This window comes from Marmota monax, unplaced genomic scaffold, assembly GCF_021218885.2.
Source record: "Marmota monax isolate L192 unplaced genomic scaffold, Marmota_monax_Labrador192_F-V1.1 WCK01_AAM20220418_F8-fsc00394, whole genome shotgun sequence".
Classification (NCBI taxonomy): domain Eukaryota; kingdom Metazoa; phylum Chordata; class Mammalia; order Rodentia; family Sciuridae; genus Marmota; species Marmota monax.
This window is the reverse complement of record NW_026694845.1, coordinates 641,305-655,252: the sequence shown is the minus strand read 5'-3', so window position 1 is coordinate 655,252 and position 13,948 is coordinate 641,305. Positions and strand designations below refer to the sequence as shown.

The following is a 13,948-nucleotide window of genomic DNA, read 5'->3' as shown; positions in this document are numbered from 1 at the left end:
TCATCATCCTCAATGACATCCAAGTGGGGGGGGGGACTGGAGAGCATGGCCACCCATTTTTGAGGTTGTGCAACTGTTTCAGGTTTTGACTCCGTAGGTGGAGAGTGGGTGGAATGGGCAGAGAGTGGGTGTGATGGGCAGATCTCCATGAGAGATGTGGGCAGACGTGTCAGAGCGTGAGGTCTGAGAGACAGAAAGATTGGAATAGAAAGATGGAGAGGTACGAGGTGTCGGGTGATGGCCATTGGCGGGGACAACACTGCCATGGAGTGGGAGGCTGAGTCAGAGTGGAGGTGAAGGTCATTAGGCTTGCTGAAGTGAAGGAGCCATGTGGTCAAGGTCGGCAGGAGCTAATGTCCTCCATGATCTTGGGGACCTGTCCACAAAGCCAAGGATGAGACGAACGGAGGGCAATGCAAAACAGGGTGGGTGAGCTTCCAGGAAGGAGGAGTTTTTGCAAGGTCATGGTTTAGAAGGGATGAAGGGGGATGAAGGAGACCCTCAGCACAATCCGGGGCCTGTGACCGAGAGGAGGAGCATCTTCCATCCTGGGGGGCCCTGTTTCAGTGAAGGTCAGGAGATGGAGGCTCAATGCTAGAAAAGGGGGTGTCCCTTGGCAGTGGGGCTTATGGACTGATCGTGATGACACAGCTCAGCCCATCCCTCCGGAAAATCTGCTCCAGGCCATAACCCAATGGGACTTTGGATTCCTACCAACTTCAGCCTCAGTCCAAACTTTGTCCCTTCCCAGTTGATAAATCATGAGCCTCAGGATCAAATAATGCCTCGTGCGTGGTGTGGAGCTCAGAGGGTTCATTTTCTTCCCAATTTCCCCTCCTCTCTCCTCAGCTGCTGGGCCAGGGTGGAGTAGAGTAGGATTGGAAAGGGCCGATGTAGGTCGCAGGAATCCTCCAGGGTCTTGGGAGGATGGCGAGGTGCTTCATAGGGGATGCCGAGGAGCCGATCCCTCCACTGGGGCCTCGCCTTCTGCCCACGCCTTCTTCTCTTTCCAGGGGTACACTCAGGCTCTGCCCCTTCTTCTTCCAAGGAGTAGGTGTCTGAAGGAGACCACCAGGGCTGATGAACCGCCTGTCATCCCAAAGCTCAGCTCTGACCCCGTGTGGCGGGGGCTATGTCTCTGCAACTGGCATGAAAGCCGGGAGCTGGGTATCCAGAAGGCGACTGAATCCACCTAGGGTCACCTGGCTGGCTCTCGTCTCTCTACTCTGTGGCCTGCTCACCTCCAGCCAGGCCAAGGTTTTCAGTCGCTGCGAACTGGCCAAGGAGCTCCACAGAATGGGTCTAGACGGCTTCCAGGGATACGAACTGGCTGACTGTGAGAACCTTTCTCCCTGGCTGGCCCCTTCCACTTCCTCCTCTCCCCCTCCTTCTCATTAAAGGGGGATGGCCTTGGGGGGCTTTTTAAGCCTCAGCTCCTATCTCTAAAACCAGGAGTAAATGAGATGACAGGTTGAGAACTCTCAGCCCCGAGTTCAATGCATAGTAGGCAGGAAACACCCAGCCAGATCGGAACCACCTCTTCCCCCCCCCCCCCCCCCTCTGGCAAAGGCAGGAGTCAAAAGGACCGAATAATTTGGGATCAGACATTCCTCCTGACCAAATGAAAAGGCAAATTGAACAAATGAGTAATACCGAACTTCTCAAGCTGGTGGCCGATTTGGGAAGCTGTCTGTGAGGTTCAGACACATCTGGATTTATTTTTCCTCTCTTTAGTTCTAGAACCGTTGGTAGATCCTACTCATGTCTTCCTAATTTTGCCTCTAAAGATTTAGTTCTCGCAAATTCATTAACAAACGCATGGATTGGGTTTTACGGTGCACTGGGCAATAAGCTTGAAGCCTAGGAGTTGGAGGCCAGAGGCCCAGTCCTGACCCCCTGCTAGGTGGCAGCTGTATGTGATCTTGGGGAAATCACTTTGCCCTCTGAGCCTCAGTTGATCCAACGGCAGAGTAGGCGAGAAGGTGTCTGCCCTGGTCCTCACTTGGGGGGTGAGGCTGGGGGAGCCAGTGTGTGGGACCCATACTGTGAGGGTACCAGTCCAGGCGGTGTCTCTGTCACCTACAGGGGTCTGCCTCGCTTACTTCACAAGTGGCTTCAACACAGCTGCTGTGGACCACGAGGCAGACGGAAGCACCAACAATGGCCTTTTCCAGATCAATAGCCGGAAGTGGTGCAGAAACCTCTCACTGGATTCCCTCAACTTGTGCAAGATGTACTGCTCTGGTAGGTTGAGTCTCGGCCTTGGGCTGGCTGGGGTCAGGCCTCTACAACAGCATTTGCTTCTGCCCAGTTCAGATCTGCATAAGGATCACCCAGGAGACAGATAATGTGCAAGTGAGGAGAGTGGATCCTCCTTCAATCTGTCTTGAGGTCCCAGGTGGGACACTGGTCTTAGAGCTATAGGAGTGGAGGGAAGATTGTTTCTGATGGAGGGGGAGAGGGAGAGAGTGATACCTGTGCCCCCAGACTCCAGATGTCTAGCTCTGCCCCCTGCTTCCCAATTTTGTGTTTCTCTGCCTCCCACTCCAGACTTGTTGATCCCTGATCTCAAGAATGCTGTTGTCTGTGTCATGAAGATAGTTTCAGGGCCCAAGGGTCTGGGCTACTGGTAAGTAGCTTGAGGTGGACCCTGCTCCCCAAGGTGGTGTGGCTAAGACTGGTATAAATTAACCTTTTTGGGGTACCCACTTTGTCATAGGCATATTTCTAGACTTTATGATCTAATCCTCACAATAACTCTTGGGTGGGGAGTATAAGCAAGGAAGTATTTGTAGATGATGCATTGAGTTTTAGGGAGGTTAAGCGATGTATGGTGGCCACATGGGCACACAGTTGAGCCGGGTTTCTCCAAGATCTGGGATGTCTGCTTAGAGGTCCTCAAGGCCAAGGCTTGAGAAGGTTGTTAATTTTTTTTTTTAAAACTGTGGCATCTTTTATATAAAACCGAAATGTTCTATGAAAGGTCAGGATGTACAACAGATTGAAGTAGAGGTTCTCTGCTTGAAGTGGGGTGGGGCTCTGGAGCTCCACCTTCTCAACCTTTTTCCTCCTCCTTTCAGGAAGATGGCCTTTGAGAAGCCATCTTTAGAATAGATGAGAGTCACACGGGCCATTGAACTAGATGGTTGGATCACGGGGTGCCTCTGAGTCAGGAGCTCCCCAGCTGCCTCTGTTGATGGGAGTCTCCTACTTAGTCTGTAATCTCTCTTCCACTCATATTTCTGGAGAAGTCAGCATGGGTGGGGGAGAGCAGCATCTGGGAAAGGTAAAACACCCAGTGGCTGGAACACTGGGGACAGATACGGCAGGTGTTAAGGCTGGGAGAGAAGCTTGGAAGGCACCGAATGTTAGTCCAGGAGAAGAAGGGAGAGAGAGAGAGTGGCAGCTCCTATTTGGATGACTCTATAGGAGTCTAGGTGAGAGATGTAGGGTCTGTGTGAGGACAGGTGCACCACTGTTGGCCAACAGAGGAGTTGGGCATGAAGGATTAGAAGAGATATAGGGACAGGTGAGATATGTGGCCTGAGAGGGAGAGGGGGAGTACAAATGACTATGAATCTAGAGAAGGTCTGGAAATGGCCTGGAATGACCACAGCTTTGGCAATGTGATGGTTTGAGGACAGCTGAAGGCTTAGGAACCGAGTCTGGGGCGAGGCAGGCTCCATGGGATATAATGCACCTCTATAGAGTCAGGAAGGGGGAATGTAGGCTCAGGCACAAATCCAATGGCCACCACCCTGAGATGGATAGTCCTTCTGGGTTAAATCAAAGAACATCTCTCTCTCTCTTACACATTGGGAGTAAATTCTTGGCATGAATATACCCCTGAGAGCAGGTGGCTGAGGCTAGTCATAGGAATTAGTCCCACAAGGTGGACAGAATGCTGTTCATTCACTCTACACACATGTACTGAAAACTCAGGCATGCCAAGCTTGGTGCTAGGTCCTGGGTTTCAGAAATATCCAAGCAAAGAGCTCATGGAAGAGACAAACAGGCCAATCAATCTTTTTTGGAAGATAGATGTATAGAGGTCCTTTGGGGCACTCTTGCTCACTGCGCTCTTTGACATTGACATCATAGAGGGCATTAATTATCAAAGCCTGGCACCCCCCAAGATTTGAGACCCCAGGATCCCTGTGGCCCTGATTAGCTCCCTCAGTATATCAGCTGTGAGCTGGTAGAAGGTCATGATCTCCAAAGAGCCTATGAAATGTAGTAACCAACAATGAAAAGACCCAGTTTGGTAGCCAAGGAGGGCTGGGTGCGGGCACAGCTCTGTCACTAAGTAGCAGCAGGATTTGAGAAAGTGATTTCGCATCTTGGTCTGAGTTTTTTTTTTTTTTTTAATTTGGAAAAAAGGGAACATAATATCTCTCCTGTCTACTTAGATGGGCTGCTGAGGGCAGGAAGGGGGGTGGTGATAAATGGCCGACGGGTGAGACAGTGCCAGGTAAACTGTAAAGGGCTGTACATATGCAAGGTGACACTGGTGATCAAGATACCACCAGAAGCATGAAAGCATAGGGAAAGGACCAGGGCTCCAGACTCCAGGGCCCGACCACTGGCTTGTGGGTAAACCTGATCCTATTAGTAGTGGTCTTCAGTGGTAAGGTAAGGAGGCTAGCTATTGAATTGTTTAGGGGCATTCTCTTCCCCTTCATGTTCTTCTCTGTGTAGTGCCTGGGGCTGCTGCTAATATGATCTCTTGTCTTCTCTGTTCTCCATCTTTAGGGGGGCCTGGAGGCATCACTGCCAGGGCAAGGACCTCAGGGACTGGGTGGATGGCTGTGAAATGTAGGTCCTTCTCTGGATGGACCAGGCCACACTCTGCCCCCTGGGAAACTCTGTTTGGTTCCTGACCCAGCCTTGGGAAGACAGACCAACTAATAAAGTCTAGTTTGACCTAAGCCTGCTACTCGGCTGCTGGTGTGTTTTCATGTTGGCCTACAGCATCTCGTCATTTCCCCACCTCATCTGACCACTGGGTTGGGTTGCAGGAAGACTCCAAAATCCTACCATGGAAGGTTTGCCTCCATTCCTGGTGGCTTGAGGAGGGGGTGGTCAGAGCCTTCCTCGTCCACACCCGGTAGAGTTTGGGCTTAAGTTTGCCAGAAATTAGCAAAACAAACAAAACCCAAATAACACTAAAAAGAGAATGTTCCAGTTAAATGTGAATTTTGGATATATGCATTTTAAGTGTAAGTATGGTCCCAAATGCCGTATGGAACATATTCAGACTAAAAAATTTCTTATGTATCTGAAATTCAAATTTAACTGGGGCAAATTCAATAAATTCAAATTTAATTCTGAATACCTGGTGGCCCTAACTGAGTCTGGTGTTGTAAACTTTTGGCTCTTGTGGAAATGCCTGTGGGACACTTATATTCTGAGGCTCTGGTCCCAGATGGCAGCCACCATGCCTTGGCCCTCCTCAGGGTGCCTGCTAACACACTGCTGTCACCATGGGGTGATGGAGTGAATGCCCTTGGATGACCATAGGGGCTTCTGCTCTCTGGTGCCCTCTATAGGCGAGAGGTTCAAGTGCTGCTGATAGTGATGGATCACTTTCTGGGTAGGAAAGTCTCCCCACAGGGCTGACCACCGCTAGGAGGCTGGAGGATGGGATGGGACTGCTAGTGGCTTTTGGGGAGTAAACTGCACAGTTAGGGCAGTTTTTTTCTTTCTTCAGCACAAGGGGAACTCTGAAGAGGCAGCGCTGTCCCCCTTTGACCAAGACCTCAGTGTCTCCGGGAGGGTGTCTGAAGGAGGAAGGTGGGCAGCGTCTTGGAATCACAGAGGGTATGATGGCGAGGACAGTGTTCAAGATGATGGGGTGATGTAAGAAGGCTGAGTCTTGAGTTTGGATTGTAGATCCTTCTGGAAAGACTCCACAGAACCCTGCAAGTACTGAATTGTTGGTTGAGGCTTGGCTGGTGACTCAGGGGGAGGGGCTATGCTATCACCCACTACAGGGGACCTGCTATCTATGAATGTCACTGGATCAGCAAACACCAGAAGGGTGGTTAAGCACCCATAATTGGTGAGACATACCAGTTTCCTTGCATTGCTTCTCTGATCAAAGGGATGATAAAAATTGGGAGCTGTTCATATAAATGGATAATGGCGAAAGACCTTGCTAAGAGAGAGGGCATCGTGACTCATGGATCCACTAAATCATAGGTAGAGACTGCTCTCTCTCTCTCTAATATTAATGCAAACACTGTGCGTGTGCCTACTGTGTGCCATGCATTATCTAATTTAGACCGTAGAACAATAACCCATGGTGAAGGGACAATCAGAACACCCCTTCTATAGATAAGGAAACAGGCCAGGTGTGGTGGTGCATGCCTATAATCCAGCTGCTGGGGAGGCTGAGGCAGGAGGATTGTGAGTTCAAGGCCAGCCTCAGCAACCTAGCAAGACCCTAAGCAACTTAGCGAGACTCTGTCTCTAAATAAAAATATAAAAAGGGCTGGGAATGTGGCTCAGTAGTTGAGTCCCCTTGTGTTCAATCCCCAGTACTGCATCGCCACCAGCCCCCCCCCCAAAAAAAAAAAAATAAATAAAACATTCCATGGATAAAGAAACTGATTCAGAGAAGGTAAATTGGGACACAGGTCACTATGGCTCCATGTGTGCCCTCAGTCACTGTACTTTGTTAGGAGCTACTGCTGGGCCAGAGACCCGGGGCCCATCCATCTTTGACTGATGCTCTCTACTCTATCTGCCGTCAGACCTCCTGTATCTGCATTACATGATTGCCCCAATGGTCTCTTTTGCTTGTCTGGGGAAGGAATAGGCCAACTGAGGCTCTTGGAGCCAGAGAGATAGTTGGGAAAAGGATTTGGAGGGTCTGGGCCAGCATGAGGGCCTCAGGGCTCTGCAAGGAAGGGCTTGGCAGGTGTTGGACCTGGTTGAGGGGTCCTGGAGCCTTGCCTGGGAGATTAACCAGGAACGGGTGGAGACAGAGAAGGCTTATTTAGGGGAGAGTTCCCTGACCAAAAACCAGAGAGGCCTCACCTGTGAGGAGGATGATGGAACAGTGAACGTGTTCACCTGCAAGTGGAAGCCACAGGAATTCTAGACTCAGAAGAGAAATGTCCTCAGGTCAGTTGGGGTAACCAGGCTAGGTCCTGGGGTCTCCATGCTTCTACATCACTTGCACCCAATATTCCACCAATCATTCAGTCCTGCCTATAATTATCTTCCTGATATCTCAGGAAACTGTCCCTCCTTTCTATCCACATATATCTGCTTTAATCAAGAGCTCCTCACTTCTTCTCAGGGACAATTGCAAAGGCCTCCTAAGAGCATCCCTTCTTCTAACCTGGATCCTTGCCACCCCCACTTCTTCCTCAGAACTTTCTATCTTGTTCCTGCTTTGCATCCTGAAACCAAGGTCTTTTCTTACTTGCAGGTTAAAGTCAGGCTCTTGGCTACCAGGTCTTCTAGGACCAAGGCTCAGCTGACCGTGACAGATGCCTCTCTCAACTGTTCAGAAACTTTTCCCCTAGCTAGTGGGGTCCCTGGCAATTAGTCCCTTCAAAGTAGCATTCTGTGTCTCCACTCCTCCTCCTCATTCATAAACTCTTGTGAACTTGTTATCCAACAAGCTGCTCCTACTACTGTTCTGTCTTCCTGGAATGCCATTTCCTCAAATCAAATCTCAGAGTGGTTATTCCTTTCTCTTCAATCAGGTCTGATGTCAATTTTACCTCTTTAGAGCGACTCCCTGGCCACCAGAGTTGAAGCGTCCTCACCCCTCCTTGTCACTGTCTTACCACTATAGCATATGCTACCGTCTGAAATGATTTCATGCACATCTGAATTTATGTATATTCTTCCTTCAGTCTCCTTATATTAGATTGTAAACATCATGAGAGCAGGAAATATGTGTTTCTTCTATCCCCAGAATCTAGAATAGTGGCACACAATTTTCAATAAATGAATGAATCTGTTGAATGCACAACCGAAGTGTGAACAGATGAAGGGTAGGCACCCAGCTAATGTTTTTAGAATCACTGAATCCTAATACATTTTCATATGTAACAATTCATTCAACAGTGTCACTTCAGCAGTACTTATGTGCCGAGCTCCATGCATCCCTCCCAGGGAACACAGTGTCCCTTCTGAACTCACCAGGGAGTCTACCTCTCACAGGGACCAGGCTGGCTGCTCTTCATCCAAGTCCCACACCCTTCCTCCTTGGACGTGTTTTGAGCAGAGGGAGCTCATTGGTGTGGCCAGAGCTGGAGCTGATTCTAGCTCATTCTAGCTGGAGCTGATTCTAGATGCCTGGCCATGGGAAAGTCATTCTGCCTCTGGGAGCTCAGCAGTCTCCACGGGCAAGAGGAGCTGATATTGTACCAACTGCAAAATATAGAGCAGTGAAGCACCGAGCACCCTGCCTGGTACAAGTGGGCTTCCAGAAGTGCTGGCTTCTAGTCTGGGGGTGCCGAGTTCCAGCCCACCTGGGGAGGAATGGGTGTGTGCAGGTCCTGCCTGCCTGGGGACCAGGGTTTCCTTAGGAGACCTGCCCTGTTTGCTGAGGAGGAGGAAGAGGAAAAGACAGGATGTGAGACAAAGTGATGGGTGGGCACCATATCATACCCAGCTACCAGTCTTAGAGGGAGGAGGTCTCCTGGCCTAGTTTGGCTCAAGGAGACAGATTCAAAACAGGCTTTTGGGTATCTTTGTGCTGAGTGGAGCGAATGGTCCAGGAATACCTGGTCTGCTCAAGTGCGGCTGCTTCTCTGTTTCTCTGCAAAGGTGAGGGAGATGAGGAGGCTTTTCTGAGTGCTCTTCTTTGGGCTTAGATCCTGGTCTTTGCCTGTGTGACCTCTCCCTCTGCAGGGTATGGCTGGTTTTCTCCACTCTTGAGCATGTGTGCCACCATCTCTTGCCCCTTTGCCTGTTGGAAGATATTGCAAACTAAACACAAGCTTCTATCTGACTGAGCCGGCATGGGGCCAGGAAACCTTCTCAGCCACTCTTGATGGAGTTGGCACTTGGGATGGGATCTTCATCATCGCCGACCTGTCGTGGTTTAGGCATGACAGTGGCACTTGCCAGAGCTTATCTCACTACCCATACAGCAAATGGAGGAGGAAGCTGATCCTCAGAGAAGTTTTAAAGCTTGCCCAAGATGGCACAGTTGGTGAAGCTGGGATTTGGATGGAGATGTCAGGCTGCAGAAACCAGGCTTCATCCCCAGCACATCTCAGACTCCATTGCTAGACCCAGCCTCAGCAGGCCGGACCCCAGAGTGGAAAGGTCCAGTCGAGGGAAGGCAGTAGAGAGGTAGCCCATTCCTATTCAGCAGGGATCCTGCATTGTCTAAATCTCTCGAGTTCCCTTCTGCCTCTGAGCCTTTGCCTAGTGTCTCCTGCCCACAGCTTTTAACTTTTTCTCTAAGGGCTTCAGCCAAAGTTCAGTGCAACTCAGCCAGACCTAGGTGTGTCCTCCTCATGAGCCCCCAGCACCCCGCACAGTGCCTAGCTATCATGGGCACACACAGAATGCTCAGGCAGTGATAGACTCAGGACAGAGAGCCAAGCCTTCTTCCTGCTGTACCTTAATACCTCCCCCCTCTAAGGTTAGTAGCTAGGAATGATTTGGTGCCCATCCATCACTTTATATTTGGCCTGTTTTAAACTGGATATAATTCCTTGTGAAAAGAAGCCACAAAGGTCTGAATTACATTCAAGACAAATGGTCCATAAAGGCGATAAGTTAGCCAAATGAGCATGGAGTAGGGAACAGCTTCAAGGAGGCAAGGCATTCAGATTCCCCTCCCAAAGCATCCCTCATAGCCATTATCAGGGTGTGGACTCTTTAAAATTCACAAATGAAAAGCCAGCCCAGCAGCTCTGCTCAGACATGAATGAGATTCAACAGTGGGGTGTGCTTGGGGGCTTAGTGGCAACCAGAGAACATTAGGCATGCATTTCCCAGATGCTGTGATTCAGGGGTCACATCCTTAGGCCACGGGGATGTCTTCAAGGCTGATGCTGTGGTGGCTTTTGATGTGCACAGGTCTTCTCGAAATCTCTACATGCATAAAATAATTTTATGAAATCATATTTTCAAGCTTTTCTGTTCATAGTCATTTTCTGCTCTCTCATTCACTTTGCCATCTGTGAGAACCCACTAGCTCACAAGCTGCAGCAGGTGCCAAAGGTTTAAAAAAAAATGAAGGGAGAAAAAAACATGAAATTGATCAAATCCTATCTTTTTCTTTCTTTTTTCCCCCCTCTCTCTATAAATTGAAAAATGACAGTCTTTATGTCATTTTAGGAGAAGAAATCTTGGTAGTTCTTTGTGATACTGGTGGGTTTTATTAGAGGATTGTTTAGCACTTTCGAGACCAGGGAGTCTTTGGTTAGCATCAATAGATCCCTAGAGGATCCCAGATAGTCTCTGTGGTTCTAAAACCCTCTTAAAATTGTCTGCAATTTTTTTTTGTACATCTACATGACCACGTGCATTTTTTTCTGGGGTGGGGAGTTCATAGCTTTCATCTTTTTAAAAAAGAGTCAGTGATCCCAACAAAATCAAGAATCACTGTCTTACAGGGAGAAAGCTGATGAAGGGAGAAAATGTTTTATGCACCTCGTCTCATTTAATTCTCATAGTTACCCTGAAAACCAACATCATCATATGCATTTTAAAAATTTTTTACGTATATTTTTAGTTGTTGATGGACCTTTATTTTATTCATTTTTTATATGTGGTGCTGAGAATCGAACCCAGGCCTCACACATGCTAGGCAAGCGCTCTACCACTGAGCCACAGCCCCAGCCCCCATCGTACACATTTTATAGATAGGGAAACAGGGGCTCTGAGCAATAAATCAAGGATTTGCTCACATACCCAACTCTTGTTCCCAACTTAGTCTCGTGGAATGTTAGAGTTGGGAAGCATAAGCCAAAAGGGTTATCTGTCCCTTTTCCATTTCTCCCCTTTTATAGAGGAGGAAATGGAGGCCCAGAGAAATGAAGGGGACTGCCCAGAGTCATGGGGTCAGCTGACAGAAGAAACAGGTTAAAAAGCTCAGTCTTTTGATTCTCCGTGTAAAGTCTTTGCCACCCTCTTATTTTCCTCTTGAAAACTGAGCATGGGTTTTATTAAGTGCTGAACTGAATTATTAAGAGATTCTCCTCTTCCTACCTGTCCTATTCCCTCTTCCTTCCTAGAAGGTTTGGGTATGACTGTCCTGTTTCATGTCCTGCAAAATACTCCACCTGTTAGCCTTAGGAATATGTAAACTCATGCACAAAAAATTCCATGTTCTGAGAGGCAAGAGTCTGAAGTGAGTGGGAAGAAAGCCATTAGCTCAATAAATTCAGTCCCCCTTGAGAAATGTCTTCATAGACCCTTGGGGAGCAGGGGAAGGACTTTGAAGGACGTGAGCCATGATACCTTCTCAGAAGGTGACCAGGCCCTTCCTCCTTCATCACCTGACTACCTCTTGGTGGTCAATAGGATGATTTCCCCTTTTGATTCTTTGCTTGGGTTCCCCTGGGCCTACGTACCATCCCCTGAATTGTGCCTTCTCCAGCCCTCTGGGAATTGCAGATGCCTCTTCCACACCCCCTCATCTGGGAACTGGATTCATCTTTTGCAGTCATCTGTATACTTGTCAGTATTATGAATCCCTTGAGGACACATGCCTGGCACATATCAGTTGAGTTGAATGAATGGCGGACCTGTGTCCTTCTTGCATTAGACCCTCCTTTGTCCCCTTGATCCTTCCCATCTCTGCCAGGAAGCTCATTCTGTGCAGCCTGGGGTCTGTTCTGGCTGAGTATGGGTCAGGGCTGGCTGCACCCCCTCCTGCAGAAGGAAATTCCTTGCCCTTTCTGATTCCTCTTTCTTCTCGGTTCCTGGGGGACACTCATTGATGGGGACCTCATGGAGGTCCTGTCCCACGCAGAATAAATGAGTCAAAATCTCTGAGCTGTGAAGGAAGCAGCAACCGGGTTTCTCCTTGGCCTCTTGGCCTCCGAGAGAACACAGGACCTGCCAAACTCACACCTGTGGGCCGGGCCTGTGTCTGGCTGCCTCCTTGACTGCTCACATCAGGAGCCTTTCTCCAGATACCCTCTGGGTCCTCTGATCTTCTCCTCATTAGCGCCTGCAGCTCCACGCACTTCTTCCCAGGCATGTTCATGGTTAAAACTTTCACAAAAATAGCTTCAAGCTGAGAAGAAGAAAATAAAAGAACTGTGGTTTCTCTTTGCCAAAAACAACAAAGCAACAGCCTGGAAGCCACCAGCTCAGTCCCCAGGCATCACTACTCACATTCCTTTTGCTGTTCTTAGCTGCAGCAAGCCGCGTGGATTCTGCTCCTGAGGTCGTGGGTCACTCCCTAATTAATTTATCTGACTCTCTGATTCCCACTGAGAATCCAGCCTTGTGGTTTGGACTGTGGTTGTTCCCAATCCTCGGACTTTGTGTCATCATTTGGGTCACTCCTGTCCACCCAGTCTCTCCTGATCTTCAATGAAGAATGATTACATAGATGTTTACTTGTTTGAAACAATAATACAAAACCCCACCAGCCTCTGAAATTTGTGTGTTTTGTTAATAATCAATAATCAGTAGCTGGCTATTGATTTGCCTTTTTGAATTTCATATATATATATATTTTTTTTTCCTTTGAAAATTTAAGTAATTATATAGACCTAGTCTAAGTGAACAAAGCCAGATTCCCCAAATCAAAAGGGGTACCTAGATATGTGAACCCTGAAGCAGTCTAAATGTAGGTTTGAATATTCTTTCCTCCATCAACAAATTGATCTCCCTTTCCGTTTTTTTTTCCTGAAAGGAAGCCAGAAATCCAATGAAGCAGTTCAAATTGCAACTTAAGCTATAGATTTTAAAAAATTTATGAAGCTGTAAACTGGAACAAGGCAGAAGCATCAAATAGACTCCCGACTATCCAAATAGACATTTCGCTTGGTTCCAGTCCCTGATGGGAACAGTCTGAGTCCACCCTTCAGACCCTTCTGTCCTGCATCTGATAGTTCAGTCACTAGCAGAATATTTGCAAGCCTGATGTCATGAGGAGTAAGTTTGTCTCAGAAGAGGGACTTCCATGCCTCGGCAAAGTCTGGAAGAATAATAATAACTTTTAGTCCCCCTTAAGTCTACAAAAAGGTCTACGAAAGGAATTGTGAGCCAGGAACTTAGAGGTATAGCTTGGGCACAGACACTAACTTGCTGGGTGACCTTAGGTCAGTCTCTCCCCTGCCCTCTTGGGTATGCTCAGAGTACATTGGACTATAGGATCCAAAAGGCCTGTGATAGGCAGAATCAGGGCCCCAAGGATGCCCTTGTCCTAATCCCCAGAACCTGTGCATAAGTTATCTTACATGGTAAAAGAGATTTTGAAGATGTGATTAAGCTAATAGCCTTGCAATGGTGGAGATTATCCTGGATTATCTGGTGGCCTGATGTAATCACGAGGATCCTCTAAAGAAAAAGCAGGAGTCAGAGGGAGATGTGGCTGTGGAAGTTCAGAGTTCTGTGATCTGAGGACTCAATCCATCATGGCTGGCTTTGTAGAGGGACGAAGAAAACATGAACCCAGGAATTCAGGTGGCCTCTAGAAGCTGAAAAAAGTAAGTAGATTCTTCCCTGGAACCTCCAGAAAGGAATTCAGTCTTGCTGACACCCAGGTTTTAGCCCGTGAGACTTGTGGCAGATTTCTAACCTACAGAACTGTGAGATAATACATTCGTTTTATTTATTTATTTTTTTTGGGGGGGGGGTACCAGGGATTAAACTCAGGGGCACTCGACCACTGAGCCATATCCCCAGACATATTTTGGATTTTATTTAGAGACAGGGTCTTACTGAGTTCCTTAGTGCCTCACAGTTGCTGAGGCTGGCTTTGAACTCACGATCCTCCTGTCTCAGCCTC

General features: G+C 48.3%; 1 protein-coding gene across 1 annotated transcript; it reads left to right on the top strand.

Annotated features, from left to right (window-relative positions):
- The first annotated feature begins 1,032 nt into the window (after positions 1 to 1,032).
- Positions 1,033 to 4,875, top strand: Spaca3 (sperm acrosome associated 3). The gene is made up of 4 exons (XM_046426347.1): positions 1,033 to 1,336; positions 2,086 to 2,244; positions 2,551 to 2,629; positions 4,753 to 4,875. The coding sequence occupies exons 1-4, from the start codon at positions 1,081 to 1,083 to the stop codon at positions 4,817 to 4,819; spliced, it is 561 nt and encodes a 186-aa protein (XP_046282303.1). The 5' UTR covers positions 1,033 to 1,080; the 3' UTR covers positions 4,820 to 4,875.
- The last annotated feature ends 9,073 nt before the right edge of the window (positions 4,876 to 13,948 follow it).

Excerpts from the sequence above, each read along its gene's own strand:
- Spaca3 (XM_046426347.1), top strand. The coding sequence starts at position 1,081 with ATGAACCGCCTGTCATCCCAAAGCTCAGCTCTGACCCCGTGTGGCGGG. Across the intron at positions 1,337-2,085 it reads GGGATACGAACTGGCTGACT|GGGTCTGCCTCGCTTACTTC; the intron begins GTGAGAACCTTT and ends TGTCACCTACAG. Across the intron at positions 2,245-2,550 it reads GTGCAAGATGTACTGCTCTG|ACTTGTTGATCCCTGATCTC; the intron begins GTAGGTTGAGTC and ends CTCCCACTCCAG.